The sequence below is a fragment of the Podarcis bocagei genome, assembly GCF_964188305.1.
Source record: "Podarcis bocagei genome assembly, chromosome: 7".
In the NCBI taxonomy this organism is placed as follows: Eukaryota; Metazoa; Chordata; class Lepidosauria; order Squamata; family Lacertidae; genus Podarcis; species Podarcis bocagei.
Window position 1 is genome coordinate 8,004,768 of NC_138132.1, and position 15,069 is coordinate 8,019,836.

General features: G+C 55.8%; 2 protein-coding genes across 4 annotated transcripts in view; one reads left to right on the forward strand and one right to left on the reverse strand.

Annotated features, from left to right (window-relative positions):
• Positions 1-623: 623 nt before the first annotated feature.
• On the forward strand, positions 624-11,240 carry DMWD (DM1 locus, WD repeat containing; the record flags this gene model as incomplete). The annotated part of the gene is made up of 4 exons (XM_081200365.1): positions 624-1,073; positions 2,074-2,256; positions 2,899-4,152; positions 7,560-11,240. 4 exons carry the CDS (start codon positions 624-626, stop codon positions 7,605-7,607), a joined length of 1,935 nt encoding a protein of 644 aa, XP_081056491.1. The 3' UTR covers positions 7,608-11,240.
• A 1,714-nt stretch (positions 11,241-12,954) lies between these two features.
• Positions 12,955-15,069, reverse strand: part of DMPK (DM1 protein kinase) — a 56,980-nt gene continuing 54,865 nt past the window's right edge. For 2 of the 3 annotated variants that reach the window (XM_081200432.1, XM_081200431.1), the window contains exon 14: positions 13,068-13,208. Coding sequence is in view for 1 of the 3 variants with exons in the window: in XM_081200433.1 (XP_081056559.1) it covers positions 13,110-13,208 (99 nt within the window). In the remaining 2 variants the exon portion in view is untranslated. Of the gene's footprint in view, positions 13,209-15,069 lie in introns of all 3 variants that reach the window. The other variant, XM_081200433.1, reaches the window with a different exon arrangement.

Genomic DNA, 15,069 nt, shown 5'->3' on the forward strand with positions numbered 1-15,069 from the left:
ACCTCGGGTTAAGAACTTAATTTGTTCCGGAGGTTCATTCTTAACCTGAAACTGTTCTTAACCTGAAGCACCACTTTAGCTAATGGGGCCTCCTGCTACCGCTGCACTGCCGGAGCCCGATTTCTGTTCTTATCCTGAAGCAAAGTTCTTAACCTGAAGCACTAGTTCTGGGTTAGTGGAGTCTGTAACCTGAAGTGTATGTAACCCGAGGTAAAACTGCAATGGAAGGCGCCAGGTGAACCTCCCTGGGGACAGCATTGCCCAGACAGGGAGCCACTGCAGAGAAGGCCCCTGCGTTGCCAACCTGAGGTTTCCCACTTCCGAAGGCCCCCTGCCCTCCATCCTCTGCTCCCGAGGCAGAGGCCCCGTTGCTAAGCGCAGGCCTCGTTGCTAAGGCCCGCATCCTCCCTCGGTTGCTAAGGGCCTCGCCCTCTCCCCAAGCCCCGCCCCCGTTCCTGCGAGGCGGGGCTCTCCCGTCGCCCAGCAACCTCCCTTCCGGCCGCCCCCCTCCGGCGTTGCCAAGGCGCCGCGGCGCAGCTTCCGGGCGCGGCGAGGTGAGCCGCGGGTCGCGACTTCCGGCAGGCAGGAGGAGGAGGAGGCGGCGGCCGCGGCCCGGCGGAAAGATGGCGGCGGCGCTGGCTCCCCCGGCCCCAGCCGCGGCGGCGGCGCCGGTCCCCGACGGAGGCCCGTCCCCGCCGCAGCCGCCGCACGAGATCAAGAGCCAGTTCCGCACCCGAGAGGGCTCCTACCGGCTGCTGGGGGCCCCCGAGCCCCGCGCCAGGCCCGCCCCGCCCGCCGCCCCCGCCTCGGCCAACGCCGCCCCGCCGCAGCCGCCCCCGCCGCCCTCCGGGGTCCCCGTCGGAGCCCCGGCGCCGCCCGCCCCCTCGCTGCCCCCCGTGCGCCTCTCGCTGGTGCGCCTCAGCCCGGCCTCGGGGGGCGGAGGCGGCGGCGACCCGTGCGGGGAGGGGGACCCGGGGGGCCTGGCCGCCGAGCGCAGCCGCGTCTGCTTCAACCTGGGCCGAGAGCTCTACTTCTACTCGGGCTCCGGGGGAGCGCCGGGGCGGGGACGCAGGGTGAGCGCCCGCCGAGGGGGGGGGGAGGTCAGAGGGAGGGGCGATGGGTGTTTTGGGGCTGGCCCAGGTGAGGAGCGGGAGGAAGTGGGGGTGCGCAGGTATGCAGAAGAGGGAGGTTTAGGGTGTGGTTGGTGGGGGGGGGGTAGGACCAGAAAAGATGGAGACAGTTTGAGAGTTGTTGTAGCAACCAGGAGGGTCTTTTAGTCCATGCAAGGATCATTCGGGACTTGAACCCACAGCTCTGGGATTGAGAGCCTCTACCGGCAGAGCTGTCCCAGTATTGGGGTGTTCTGTGCGTGTGTTTTGTAGCCAAGCCGAGGGAAGGGCGTGCAAGGAGGAGGATGTTGAAAGGGCAACTGAGGGTGCGGGGAGGGAAGGAGCAGCCAGGTTGCCGGGAGATGGGCAGAAGCAGGTGGGAAGGCATTGGGGTGATGTGGAAGAGGCTCAGAAATGGCCAGGGGTTGGTAAGTTTCGGCTGGTCAGTGGCTGATCTCAGAAGCCGGAGGAGTGTGGTCCCGATGGCCAGGGAAAGTAGGAAAGCTAATGCAAAATGACAAAGCATGCTGTTGCTTAACTTGGAGCTGTGGTCTCCTGTGGCAACTGAGAATCGCTTCAGCGTAACCAGGCAGGAGAGCTTAATAAAGGCTCCTTGCCACCAGCAGCTGTTAGACCACAAAGTGGTCAGTGTGGGGCGAGTGACTTCCATAGCCTTGCTTGCAAAGTTGATGCAGGTAGCCGATACGAAATGGGTGGAGAACGGCAGTTGCTGAAAGGCCAAGAAATGTGGGGTTGGTGCCTGTCTCCATAGAGGGCTGTGTGCTCTGAGGCCATTTCTGTGCTCCACACACAGCTGTAGGCACTCCCTGTGTTTCTCTTACGCAAAGTGAAGGAAGTGTCGGCAGGTCGCTTTGCCATCTCTTGCTTCCATGTCAGATTCCGTTCCAGTGCTTGATTCCTGCAGTCTAACTTCCCACCCATTCTATTTTTGTTGGCTTTCCAGTCTATCGACCTGAAGAAGCCCATTGACAAGCGGATCTATAAGGGGACACAGCCCACTTGCCACGACTTCAACCAGTTCACAGCTGCTTCCGAAAGCATCTCGCTGCTGGTTGGCTTTTCGGCTGGGCAAGTGCAGTACTTGGATCTCATCAAGAAGGATACTAGTAAGCTCTTCAACGAGGAGGTGAGTCCAGAGTGTTCTGCAGAAGCAGCGACTCAGAGTCGATACAGATCAATTGTAGTCTCTTATTTCATTCCTCCCAGGTCAATGGGCTTGGGTTAGGGCCTCTGTTTAAATGTCGCTCTTCCCTTAATTGCTGCTGTTAATTGCTTATAACATGTAGGGCTACAAGTTTTAGTTGGCTTAAACAATCAAAGTGTGGTTTAATGTGACTGCTTGTCGATTGTATTCTTAAGTCGCCCTGAGAGATTTTTCAGAACGGCAGCTGGGAAATGTTGCCAGTTTGTAGCCATAGAGCTGTGCCGCAGAAACGATGCCTTGGAAAAAGAAGTACTTCAAGCCAGAGTTGGCACAGGAGTTTGGCCCAAGGCTAGTTCTGAATGTGCTGTTCAGCGCTGGGAGTTGCAACGGTAGCTCTGCATAACCTCTTGTTGACTCTCCCTGGCCTGCGCTGATGATCTCTAGGCAGAGATCAGCAAGGGCAGTTAAGAGACTCGTGCCTGTTAAATATTTTATAGTGAGAGTGTGGTGCACATTTGTGGGCCTGTTCCCAGCAAGTTCAAGCAGGGAGGGCTACACTGAATGGCTGGTGGAACTCCATGGGCCCACCTCACCTTTCTCCTTTCCTCCACTCCCACCCGACAGAGGCTGATTGACAAGACAAAGGTCACCTTTGTGAAGTGGATCCCCGAGACGGAGAGCCTCTTCCTGGCTTCCCACGCCAGTGGCCACCTGTACCTGTACAACGTGGAGCACCCCTGCGGCTCCGCCTCGCCCCAGTACACCCTCCTCAAGCAGGGCGAGGGCTTCACGGTCTACGCCTGCAAGAGCAAGAGCGCCCGCAACCCGCTGCTGAAGTGGGCGGTGGGCGAAGGAGCGCTGAACGAGTTTGCCTTCTCGCCCGACGGCCGCTACCTGGCCTGCGTCAGCCAAGACGGCTGCCTCCGCGTCTTCCACTTCGATTCCATGCTCCTGCAGGGGATGATGAAGAGCTATTTTGGGGGGCTGCTGTGCGTCTGCTGGAGCCCCGACGGGCGCTACATCGTGACGGGCGGCGAGGACGACCTGGTGACGGTCTGGTCCTTTGCCGAGGGCCGGGTCATCGCCAGGGGCCACGGCCACAAGTCGTGGGTCAACGCGGTGGCCTTTGACCCCTTCACCACCAGCACGGAGGACGACGAGAGCGGCGAGTTCAGCGGCAGCGACGAGGACATCCAGGACTCTGCCAATTTCTGCAGGGTGCGGACCAGCAGCACGTTGTCCCACCTCTCTAAGCACAGCACCAAAAGCACCCCGACGGTGACTTACCGGTTTGGGTCTGCCGGCCAGGACACCCAGTTCTGCCTTTGGGACCTGACGGAGGACGTCCTGTACCCCCACCACCCGCTCTCCCGGGCCCGAACGCTCACCAACACCTTCAGCGCCGGCATCCCCCCCTCGGGAAGCGGCGGGAGCAACCTGGCGGCCGAGGCCGGCGGGGGGGCCCTTCCCCGCTCGCTGTCCCGCTCCAACAGCCTGCCGCACCCAGCCGTCACCAGCGCCGCCAAGAGCCACGTGGCCGATGGCGCAGTGCCCTTCAGCATCGGGAAGTTCGCCACGCTCACCCTGCAGGAGCGGAAGGACAAGAACGCCGAAAAGGAGCACAAGCGCTACCACAGCCTGGGCAACATCAGCAAGAGCAACGACAAGCTCAACGTGGTGCCCCGGAGCAAGCTGGACACGGCCAAGGTCCTGGGCACGGCGCTGTGCCCCCGCATCAACGAAGTGCCCCTCCTGGAGCCCCTCGTCTGCAAGAAGATTGCCCACGAGCGGCTGACGGTGCTGCTCTTCCTGGAGGACTGCATCATCACCGCCTGCCAGGAGGGCCTCATCTGCACGTGGGCCAGGCCGGGGAAGGCGGTGAGTGGGGCAGCCCCTTGATGCTGGCAGGAGGGCTTCAAAGCTTGGGTTGCCCTGGGAAGTGGCCGTTTTTGATCTAGGGGGAAGCACTCCTGGGAAAGGGGCGTGGCTCACGGTAGGGCATGCGACCAGCAGGCTGGTTCAGTCCTGGCAAAGAAAAAAAGCACACCAAGAACTCTGGCCAGGATAAATTTCAATAGTGGGAGTGGTCCCTCTTTGCAAATCAATAGTCAATTATAACAAAAACTAATCCATTCAAAAGTATGTATTCTGACAAGGATTACAAACTCAAACAGAGATTACACACTGAAACTCATAAGGATATGTGTAACACAATAATCCGTTACAGTGTTAAAGATAAAAGTTTATGAGTCGAGATAAGTTCATGTTGGTCCATAGTCAGATTGACCACTCCCACTATTGAAATTTATATTGACCCAGAGTTCTTGGTGTGCTTTTTTCTTGATATATTTAATAACAAGAACTCCAACTTATTTAACGTTGGTTCAGTCCTGGCAGCATCTGCTGGGAAAGGCTCTGGCCTGGGACTCTGGAGAACTGCTGGCCACCAACCAGGAGGAGGTAACAGCGAGTGGGACAGATCTAGAGCAGGGCAGGCCAACTTTTCATACCAAGTGGGCCACAAGAGTACTTCAACATGGAACCTGTGGGCTGCTCACTGCTTTGTCGCATGCGGAGGAGAGGCTAAAATCTGGGGGTGTGGAGAGACGGGGACCCACAGCCTTCGTGCTGCCTTCCCAGCGCCTGCTAAGCATGGCACTGGGCTTTGGGAAAGAGGAACGAGGCTGTGGCAGGGTCCTAGAGCCCTCCCACTTCCTTCCCAAAGCTGGAAAAGCACCAATTAGGCCATCCTTTCATCCTGTGGGTCCCCAGATGATGTTGAACTGCAACTCCCATCACCCCTAGCTAGCAAGGCCAGAGCTCAGGGATGATGGGAGTTGTAGTCCAACAACATCTGGGGACCCACAGGTTGAGAACCGCTGAACTAGGCTTTGGGAAGCAGGGTGGAGGGCTCTAGGACCCTGTCAGAGCCCTCATGCCGCCTTCCCAAAGCCCAGAGCTTCAGTTACTCAGATTCCCGGAAGGAAGGCTGCAGGGGACGGCTGCATGTGAAACCGCCCTGGAACAATGAACTGTTCCCAGCAGAATGTCGGCTTGGCTTCCATTAGCTTGATCAGCAGGGATCTCGCGAGCTCGCAGGACTCTTCATCCCAGAGTTGTTCTTCCCTGTGACCGTTTCCTCTTGGTTCCTTCATCCTTCCTTTCGTATCGGTTGCGAAGGATGTCCCTGAGTCCAGGAGCCCAGGCGGTATCCCGCGAATCCGCCCTGGTTTATCCCCCAGAGCCGCAAGTCCAGAACGGGAGCAGGGCGTTGCTGCTCGTGCGGCGTGGCGCCTCCGATGGCACAGGCCATTAAGCCAAACCACAGGCTAGGAGGAGAGAGAGTGGGTTGGGGGAGCCCTGCCCAGCCCTGGCCCCAAACACTGCAGTGGTGAAATGCTTCATCAGCGATGAAGCAAAATCTATCCACCAAATCGGCCGAATGCTTCATTACTTGTTGAAGCCCAGGCACAAAGACGGAAGATCAGCTTAGTGGAGGCCCAGGAGAACAAGCAAGACGGGAGCTGCATTGCGTGCTCTCAGAACGCCATCGAGAGAGATGAGGTGGTCTCCTCTTTTTGTCTATTACTTTTATATTCCACCTTTTCCTCCAAGGAGCGGAAGGCGGCGTACGTGGCTGTCTCCCCCCTCCCCCCCGCCTCGTCTCATCCTCACCACAACCCTGCAAAGTGGGCTGGGCTTAAGAGATAGCGGCCGGCCCCCGGGGTCGCCCAGTGTGAAGTCCCTGTCTGATTTGGGTCCTGGCCAGACACTCTTTTAAGCACTGCAACACACACAAAGAGGAGTGGCACTGCTGTGAAACAGCTTTGGGTGGAGTTAAGAGGCCAAGATCCGGGAGGGCAAGTGAGAGGGTCTCTTCTCCCCTGATTTCACTGGGGAGCCAATCCCAGCCAGCCATTAAACAGCTTCCTGAAGCGAGTGAGAATTCTCTCAGTGCTTCCGGCCTACTGCACAATTCCTCACCCCCTGCCCCCCCCCCACAACAGATGCTACCATTTCCCAATACTGTTTGCTCCAGTCTAGTTGGAGAAAACCCAGCGCTGGGCCTTCAGGGCAGCGGCTGATACCTGCCTGCTTGCCTGCCTCTCCTTCGTTCCCTCCTGACTTTAATTCTGAGTGGGCAGACAGGCAGGTGCCTGCTTTCTCCAGCTGGGAAAGCAAAGGACCAGTCCAGGCATAAGGCAGCAGCAAAGCTTAAGAGCTGCCGAGGAGACCTGGCTTCCTTCTTGGGGGCAACGCAGAGGCGGGCTCTGCCAGTGGTGGCCCTTTGAAACACCCTCCCCAGGTGGCCCAAGAGGCAGGGACAGTAACCTGATTTAAACTCCCCTGGAAGCAGGTGTGGGGAACCTGCAGCTCTGCAGACGTTGTTGGACTACAACTCCCATCATCCCTGATCCCTGGCCATGCTTCATGTGGGAGTATTTGGAGGGCCCCTGTCTTAAAGATATGCATTCTTACCCAAGCTTTCAGGAGCCTGATACTTAATTCTTAAACCTTCTTTTCCTTTTCTTTGCTCATTTTTTCTGTAATAATTAGTTAAATATATATATTTATTTACCTTTAAATATAATATAATATAATATAATATAATATAATATAATATAATATAATATAATATAATATAATATAATATAATATAATATAATATAATATATATTAACCACAGAGCCGAGGATTTCCCGATCAGAAGGTCGGCGGTTCGAATCCCCGCGATCTCCCGTTGCTCGGTCCCTGCTCCTGCCAACCTAGCAGTTTGAAAGCACGTCTCCCGTTGCTCGGTCCCTGCTCCTGCCAACCTAGCAGTTTGAAAGCACGTCAAAGTGCAAGCAGATAAATAGGTACCACTCCGGCGGGAAGGTAAACGGCGTTTCCTTGCGCTGCTCTGGTTCGCCAGAAGCGGCTTAGTCATGACCCGGAAGCTGTACGCCGGCTCCCTCGGCCAATAAAGCGAGATGAGCGCCGCAACCCCAGAGTCGGCCACAACTGGACCTAATGGTCAGGAGTCCCTTTACCTTATTTACCTTTCAGAAGGCATGTATTAGATGGCTTTAGTTTTAATCCTACGTTATTTTAAATAAACCGCTTGGAGATTTATTTTTATTTTTACTAAGCAGTATATAAACTGTATACCTAAAAGTTCCAAACCGCCCTGCACTTAGAAAAGTAGCATCTCAGGGGGAAGGAACCCAGCAGCCCTTCCTGACCTGCTATTTTTCTTCTCGGCGCTTAAAACTCTTCTCTCCCCCACCCTGTTTCCTTTTCAGACCCTGAACTCCCAGAACGGCGGCTCTCCCAGCGGCACGGTGGTATAACCGGGCGGCGCCCCCCCCCCTCCTTTGGCTGACCTCCTCCTCACAGGTGTCTGTGACTCTTTGCCCTGCCGAGGCCCCTTGGCCAAGATGGCGAAGCTCTCCGCCTCTCCAGCAGCTTCTGAGTATGTACAGGTTTTCCCCTTCCTCCTTCGCCTGTGACACTTAACTGTATGGAAAAAGAGAGAGAGAGAGACTAACAGAGTTAATATATTGAGACCTATGTAGCACAGGACCCTTTGCACTTCTTCTCAGCTATTTAAAGAAAAAAAAAGTATTAATATGAACCATATTTAAAGCTAAGATCTTAGCACAGGCTGCTGCCGGGGCAGATTTTGCACAAGGGTGAACTGAGCTGCCTCCACCCCACCTTGCCCCCTTGCCCCTCGTCTCCCAGGCGGGGATTCCTCACTGCCTTCCAGCTGCCCTGCTGCTCTGGACTGGATAGGACCCGTCTGCGATCTTCACCCGCCCTAACCCGGCTCCTCGGAGAAAGCGGAAGGAATCCCTTTTGCACAGGGGGAGGACGGCCCAGTCCCGAAGGAAGAACACCTCCCCACCTCTTCATCTCTTCGTTTTAAATTTATGTGTGTTTTGCACAACGTGTCCCAGTTTCTTGCGGGACCCAGGACCCTCCCCTCCGCCATCAGGGTCTTTTTAGTCTTTAACAGCAGGTGTATCTCCCCAACTTTCCCTCCTTCTCCTCCTCCTCCTCCCAGTGTAACCTACTGGTCCACAGACACACGTTGCCAGGTGTTTGAGATCCAGCGAGATACTGCCCGGGTCCTCTTGCCAACGTCCCGTGTCCCAGCCTTGGGGCCTAGACAGCTGCCCATCCTCACGACCTCCTCTGTGGTCCTTTCAGAAGCAAAACGGACCTTTTCCTCTGAACTGAGCTGACAGGCGGCTCGGTTTCTCAGCTCTTTCTCTTCTCCACGGATCTGCCTCTGGATTCGATCTCGTCTCTGGGCCAGCGAGATGCGCTCTGCCCTCAACTGCTCGGGCCTGTTTGTACCACATGGCTTTCCCCACCCTAGTTTGATCGACATATGTGCGCCCAGCCTGTCAATGCACATTTTAAATAGCCAGCCCTCCTAATGTCAAGCGCGAGCTGCCAAACTCAGGCAGGCGCAAGGAAATCGATGGGATGTTTCAGCCGCTCGGAAGCCCAGAGTCTCAAACCCTCGACTTTGAAGGGTTGCATTTACAGGAAGAGCAGCTGCCATCTTGTTTTCAAAAGAATAAATTTGGGCACTAGTGGAAGATGTTTAAGAGAACAGGATACTGCAGCGGAATTATCCGTTCAGTAACTGGAAGTTCATCTGTCCCAAGTAGATAGTTGCTTGGGCTCGGCAGTTTTCCTACTGTGGATGTGGCTTAGTAGGAGAGGGCAAATATTTTAGGTGGAGCCAATTCTGTGATGTCGTCGGCTGCTGCCGGCAGAGAAAGCTGCCTGCTTTCTTTTCTCCCCAAGCCTCTTGGCCAGAGACAAGAGTCGAGGGCTGAAGCAAAGAGCGGCGTGGGCAGAAATTCAGGTTGGGCAGCCGTTCTGGTGCATAACCTTGCACAGAGCCTTAAGAGAGCCCTGGGGATGCCATGGTAGGTCTTTGTTGGGCATGGCCTGGATCCCAGTAGAGCTTATCTCTAGACATTTCAACCGCTTATCTGTATTCTGTTCACAGAAATTATAGGAATATGTGTCTATTCTCAGCCAGGCTTTGATCTGCTTGAGGATTCTGGGTTGCACCTGATGCTAGGCCCTACGCAGAGTAGACCCATTGGAATAAGTGGGCCTAAGTTAGGCTGGGTAATTTAAGTGGGTCTACTCGAAGTAGAGCTTAGTGCCAGCTACAACCCCTCCTGTCGTGGAAAACAGCTGCTCCAAAACAGATTCAAAGAAATATACATGTTTCATCCAGTATGTGGCCATTTAAAATATTCCTAACATCCTTTGATCCTTTGGCGATTGAGGGCAGTCTTAAGAGACACACGCAGATCGCCAGTTTTCTGCAAGTGTGTTCTATTTTATTTATTGCTTCATAAGTGTTGAAAGTACAATTTGGGGCAGCTTTGAGCCTCTCTTTACCACACCTGCATTTATGTACACAGTGCCACGCTTGTGCGGTTTATCTTACACCCTTGAGTACAGGCAGAGCAGCCTTTGCCAACCCAGCGCCCTCTGGGCGTTTGGGACTACAACTCCCATGGTGCGCAGCCGTGGGGAGTTGTAGCCCAAAATACCTGGGAGGGTGCAGTTTGGGGAGGGGGTGCTGGGGGAAAAATTCCCAATAACCTGGGCTGAAAACTTCCCGCAAACTTCCAAGAGGGTCCCTGGACTTCTCCCTCTCGCTGCTTTTGCTTTAGCACCGACAGGCTTAGAGAGAAGCCCTGGGCTACATGCACTAGGAGCCGTTTTCTCTGTGGGGAGTAGTATTCCGTTTGCAGCTCCTCGCCCTGCGCATCTGGGCTTCCAGCAAGAGCCAGGATAAAGGATGCTGGTTTCTGCAGAAGCATCCCATGTCCTACCAGTTTGCCTGTTTATCGCTGTCATGGGGGGGGGGCAGGATTTGTGCCTGTAATAGTCTCCAAACTCACCAGTAGAATTGGTTGAGGCCTGGCGTTGCCCAGTGGATTCAAAAGCAGCTCTTGTTTTATAGGGTTTCCGGCAGAGGCAAGCCCGGGCAGGAGCAGGGCTTGACTTGAGTTGCTCTGAAGGCAGGGCGGCCTGCCTGCCATGCCCGGTTTCTAACACAAGAGGGCGGTAGGAACCTCCCTGGGATCCCAGGGGAGCCGGCTGTCATTTTCCGGTGGCCACCTGCGCATGCCCAGAGGCACCCACGCTCTCGTTGGTAATACCTGCACACATCCTGGGGTTGGGCCCTTAGCATCCAGGAGACTCTGCCCGCTTCGAGCCCAACCACCCGCGTTCGCCACGAGTCTTCACCTTGGGGACCGCCCATCAGCTGCCCGGCAAAGGCTCGAAGGCGGACGGACGCCAGCCTGGCAAGGGGACCCGTCTTGTACGTCACGCTATGCTCACTGTGAACCCATCGTCAGCTCTGCATCTTTGCAAAACGCGGCTCAGCTGCCAGAGAAACCAACTGGGACGGGTGGGTGGGTGAAAAAACCCCACTCTCAGAGGACTGTCCACCACGGGACTGGCTCCCCTCCCCCAGGAAAAAAAAGCCATACTGGGTGCCGAGCCACTTCACACAATCTTCACACCCACTTCATCCCAGCCTGGTCAGAGGAACGTGGGGAGCAGAGGAGGGACTCTGCCTCGCCCCCCCCCCCAGGTCTGCTTGGATCCTTCGCAGAGACCTTGGCGGACAGTATTACTTTTGCTCTCCCCCCCCCCCACCTCCCAAATGCATGTTGCCCTCGCACTCTTGTCTGCCTCCCTCCCCTCCCGGTCCTGCGGCCTTTGCCTGCCAGCTGGTGTCTGGCAGCCGAGACCCCCCAACCCCCCCCCAAAGTCCGCAGAAGAACACGCCCGGAAGCTGCGACGATGACGCCCCCCCTGTGCCTTCGTCACTTTACTACCTGCTCTCTAAACGTTTGTTACTGTTGTGTCTGAAGAGTGTTTAAATTATAGAATCGTGAACTCCTATTTATACTAAAGAGACAGTTTTCACACCACAGCCTCCCCTGCTAAATGTTGGTGGTTTTGGGGGTGGGGTGGGGGGCTCGAGGGGGAGGGAGGAGGAGGAACGGAAGCTTGTGGAGCATAAATTCTGGTGCCAGTAAAAAACCCCACCACGGTGGGTGCTCTAAGGAAACAGAGAGAGAGCTCTGTTCTGCAAAAATCAGTGCGTGAGACAGTGTCGTTTTCCTTGTCATGTGTGAAAGCGTGGAGTTGCTTGTGATGGTGCCGTGAGTGTGTCTTGCTACCTCTGCCCCAGTTCCTTCCCCTCCCGTGTTTCGTCTTGGCCCTTAGTTGCAAAATTCCTGCATTGCAGTGCAGCAAAAGGCTACGGAAGAATCCAATTTTATTTCATCTCTGAAGAGGGAGCAGCAACAACCTTAACACACATTGTCACAAATGTACAGTGTTCTCATGCATCCAGCCCCAGTGTGCCATATTATTACACAAAGGAGGGGACGGGGGGGGGGGAGAGACGGAATAATAAATATGGGGAGAAAAGAAGGTGACCAGGGACCAAGAGGAGAGCATAGTGCAAAACCTTAAAACTAGCACAGTTCCCCCCCCCCCACTTCAAGCTAAACATTCTCCTGTGCGCTTCCCTTCATTAGAGACGAGTGCGCGCACACCTTTTGGAAGAGGCAGGGAACAGAGGTCCGCCACCTGCTGGAGGGGGAAATAAGATTTACAGCTAAACACCACAATCCCAAATAAATTACCAACAACCTTGTGTATGTGCGGCATTGTGGAGCAAGAAAGGCTTGGTGCTGCCCCCAGGTGGCAGAAGTGTAGAAGTGCAGGTATAAGTCATTTTTTTTGTTGCCAGTGGCGCTTCCCATCAAGCAAACTTGAGACATGCCTAGCTTTGCAGTCTTCTCCAAGGTCCCGCCTGGGCCTTGGGGCAGCTACCCAGAGGACCGTCCTAGTCTTAGTCCAGCCAATCCCAAGTGCCAAGCGTGACTCGGAAGCACCGTGTACAGCATCTGCTTGCGCAGATTCCGCCGATAGCAGAGCGTTCTCCAAGCAAAACTGGAATCCAAGTCCAGTCCTCTTCCATCAGCCGTCCCTCCGCCGACTTCCCTTGCGCCAAACTCCCAAGGGGGTGGGTGGGAGCTGGTGCAAAGCAGCCATGGATCATTGGGGCGGCAGTCGTGATCCGAGGGGGGAGCGTCGCCAAGGGGTAAGCGGAAGCTGCGTCCCCAGGAAGACACTTACCACGAAGGAATCCCCCCCCCCCAGCCTTCACCTCTTGGAAACAGCCATGTCGGAATCAGAGACCAGGGAGTCAGAGATGGGCTGACTAGAAGGGCTGGGAGACAGGACTCCTGGGCTCCTTCCCCTACAGGAATTTAAGGGGTTCAACTGAGGATGCTGGGATTGCTGGATCCTACAGCAGCTCCCAAATTTTGCCCCTCGCGTTCGAGGCGGAGCAGCCGGAGGATAAAAAGTGGGAAGGAGTTGGGAGTCGAGAGGTCTTGGGGATCTCTGCAGGGTTCTCTTCGGCCGCTTGTGGCCCTTTAGGAAATTCCTCCCCGGCTGCTAACAGTGATGTGAGCTGGGGAGACCAGTGCTGTCTTCGCAAAGCGAGGCAAGTTCAGAGGCAGGGCTCAAGAGTTTAGGGAAGCGAGGCCCCGGGGAGTGGCGAGGGCTCGGCCATTGGTTCAGGCAGCATCTGGATCGCAAAGGGTCCTCTTCCTTGCCAGGGCACAAGGAGAAGGGGGCTTTCAGCCCTCTGGGCCCTAATCTCCCTTCTGGGGGCAGCTGGCAAGTGATAAAGGAGGTTGTCCCAGACACCTGGCAAGGGCAGAGCGGACTGAGCAGCAGCTGTTGGGCACAAGGGTCTCCCCCCTCGCCGGTGGCCTTCATGCCACCTCCACCAGGCTCCGAGGAGAGGCGTCCAGGGCAAATCTGCCAGTGCATAAGAGCAGGTATCCCACCTTGACGATGCAGGGCCTATGTACCTGGGAAGGGAAAACAGGCTGGTCAAGACAGAAGAAGGAGAGAAGGAAGCCCTTGGGTTTCAGGGAAAAGGGGGAGCCAGTGGGTTTGAGACCCAGCAGATCCCTGCTGCTGGAACCACAAGGGACCGTAAGTCATCATGCTTGTTGTAATAATGGGCTGAGCTTCTGGGCAGATGGGGCCACTCCAAAAAGGCCCTGCCTTCCCAGAAACCTCAGCCGAAGGACACTTATTTGAAATAAAACTTGGGAGGCGCCCTAAACCCCTGGGAAGGTTTGCTTTCAGGTATAATAATAATAATAGTAATAATTTTTATTTATACCCCGCCCTCCCCAGCCAAGGCCGGGCTCAGGGCAGCTTACAAGCAATAACAAAAACAAGTTGAATGAATAGAACTTAAAAACAAAATTAAAATACAACATTAAAATATTGAAACATTAAAATATTAAAATGTAGCCGCCTCATCGCAGGAGAAGGAAAAGAAAAAAGAAAGAGAGGGAGGGAATCAAATTGGCTCCAAGCCAAAGGCCAGGCGGAACAACTCTGTCTTACAGGCCCTGCAGAAAGAAATCAGATCCTGCAGGGTCCTGGTCTCATGAGGCAGAGCGTTCCACCAGGCCGGAGCCAGTGTTGAAAAGGCCCTGGCTCTGGCTGAGGCTAATCTGACTTCCTTAGGGCCCGGGACCACTAGGGCAGTGTTTCCCAACCACTGTTCCGCGGCACACTAGTGTGCCGCGAGATGTTGCCTGGTGTGCCGCGAGATGTTGCCTGGAGGGAGGCGGGTGAGTCGGGCGGCGAGAGGCGTGGCGGCGGCGGCGAGGAGAGGCCGCCCAGCACGGGGCTCTCGCCGTCTGCCTGCCTGGCTGCCTGTGAGCTCGGCGGGCAGCGCCTCCATCCGCAGCGCCCGCCTCGCAGCTCTCATACCCTGCCCCTGCCAAAGCTCACCCAGCCAAGCCGCGCTCTCCTTCCTGCCTCGCTTTGCTGCCTCCTCCCCCCCCACCCCCAAAGCTTGGAGGTTCCCCGGCAAGGGGGAGGGGAAAAATTGAAACTTACACTTTCGTGCGTCCCTCCCGGCGTGACGCTGCGCGCTGACGTCACGGGGCTGTAATGGTGGTGTGCCTCGAGATTTTTTTCATCAAACAAGTGTGCCTTTTTCCAAAAAAGGTTGGGAAACACTGCACTAGGGTGTTGCTATTTATGGACCTTAAGGTCCTCCGCAGGGCATATCGGGAGAGGTGGTCCCGTAGGCACGAGGGATCCTGCTTTCTCTGTGCTCAATCACTCCTACTCTCACAGTCAGGCCACGCCTGGGTGTACCACTGCAAGGCCGGGTGTCCTCACAACTGGGTAAAGGTAAAGGTACCCCTGCCCGAACGGGCCAGTCTTGACAGACTCTGGGGTTTGTGCGCCCATCTCACTCTATAGGCCGTGGGCCAGCGCTGTCCGGAGACACTTCCGGGTCACGTGGCCAGCGTGACAAAGCTGCATCTGGCGAGCCAGCGCAGCACACGGAACGCCGTTTACCTTCCCACTGGTAAGCGGTACCTATTTATCTACTTGCACCCAGGGGTGCTTTCGAACTGCTAGGTTGGCAGGCGCTGGGACCGAGCAGCGGGAGCGCACCCCGCCGCGGGGATTCGAACCGCCGACCTTTCGATCGGCAAGCCCTAGGCGCTGAGGCTTTTACCCACAGCGCCACCCGCGTCCTCACAACTGAGTATTCTGCCCTAAAATTAAAAGGTTCCTGCCCATGGAAAGCTAGCCTGTTGAAGTAGGTTAGTGCCTTTCTCCCTGGCACACTAGATTTCTTCAGGAATGGATTGGTCCTTGGTGGTGCTCAGCAGAGGCTGACTGAGAACAAAC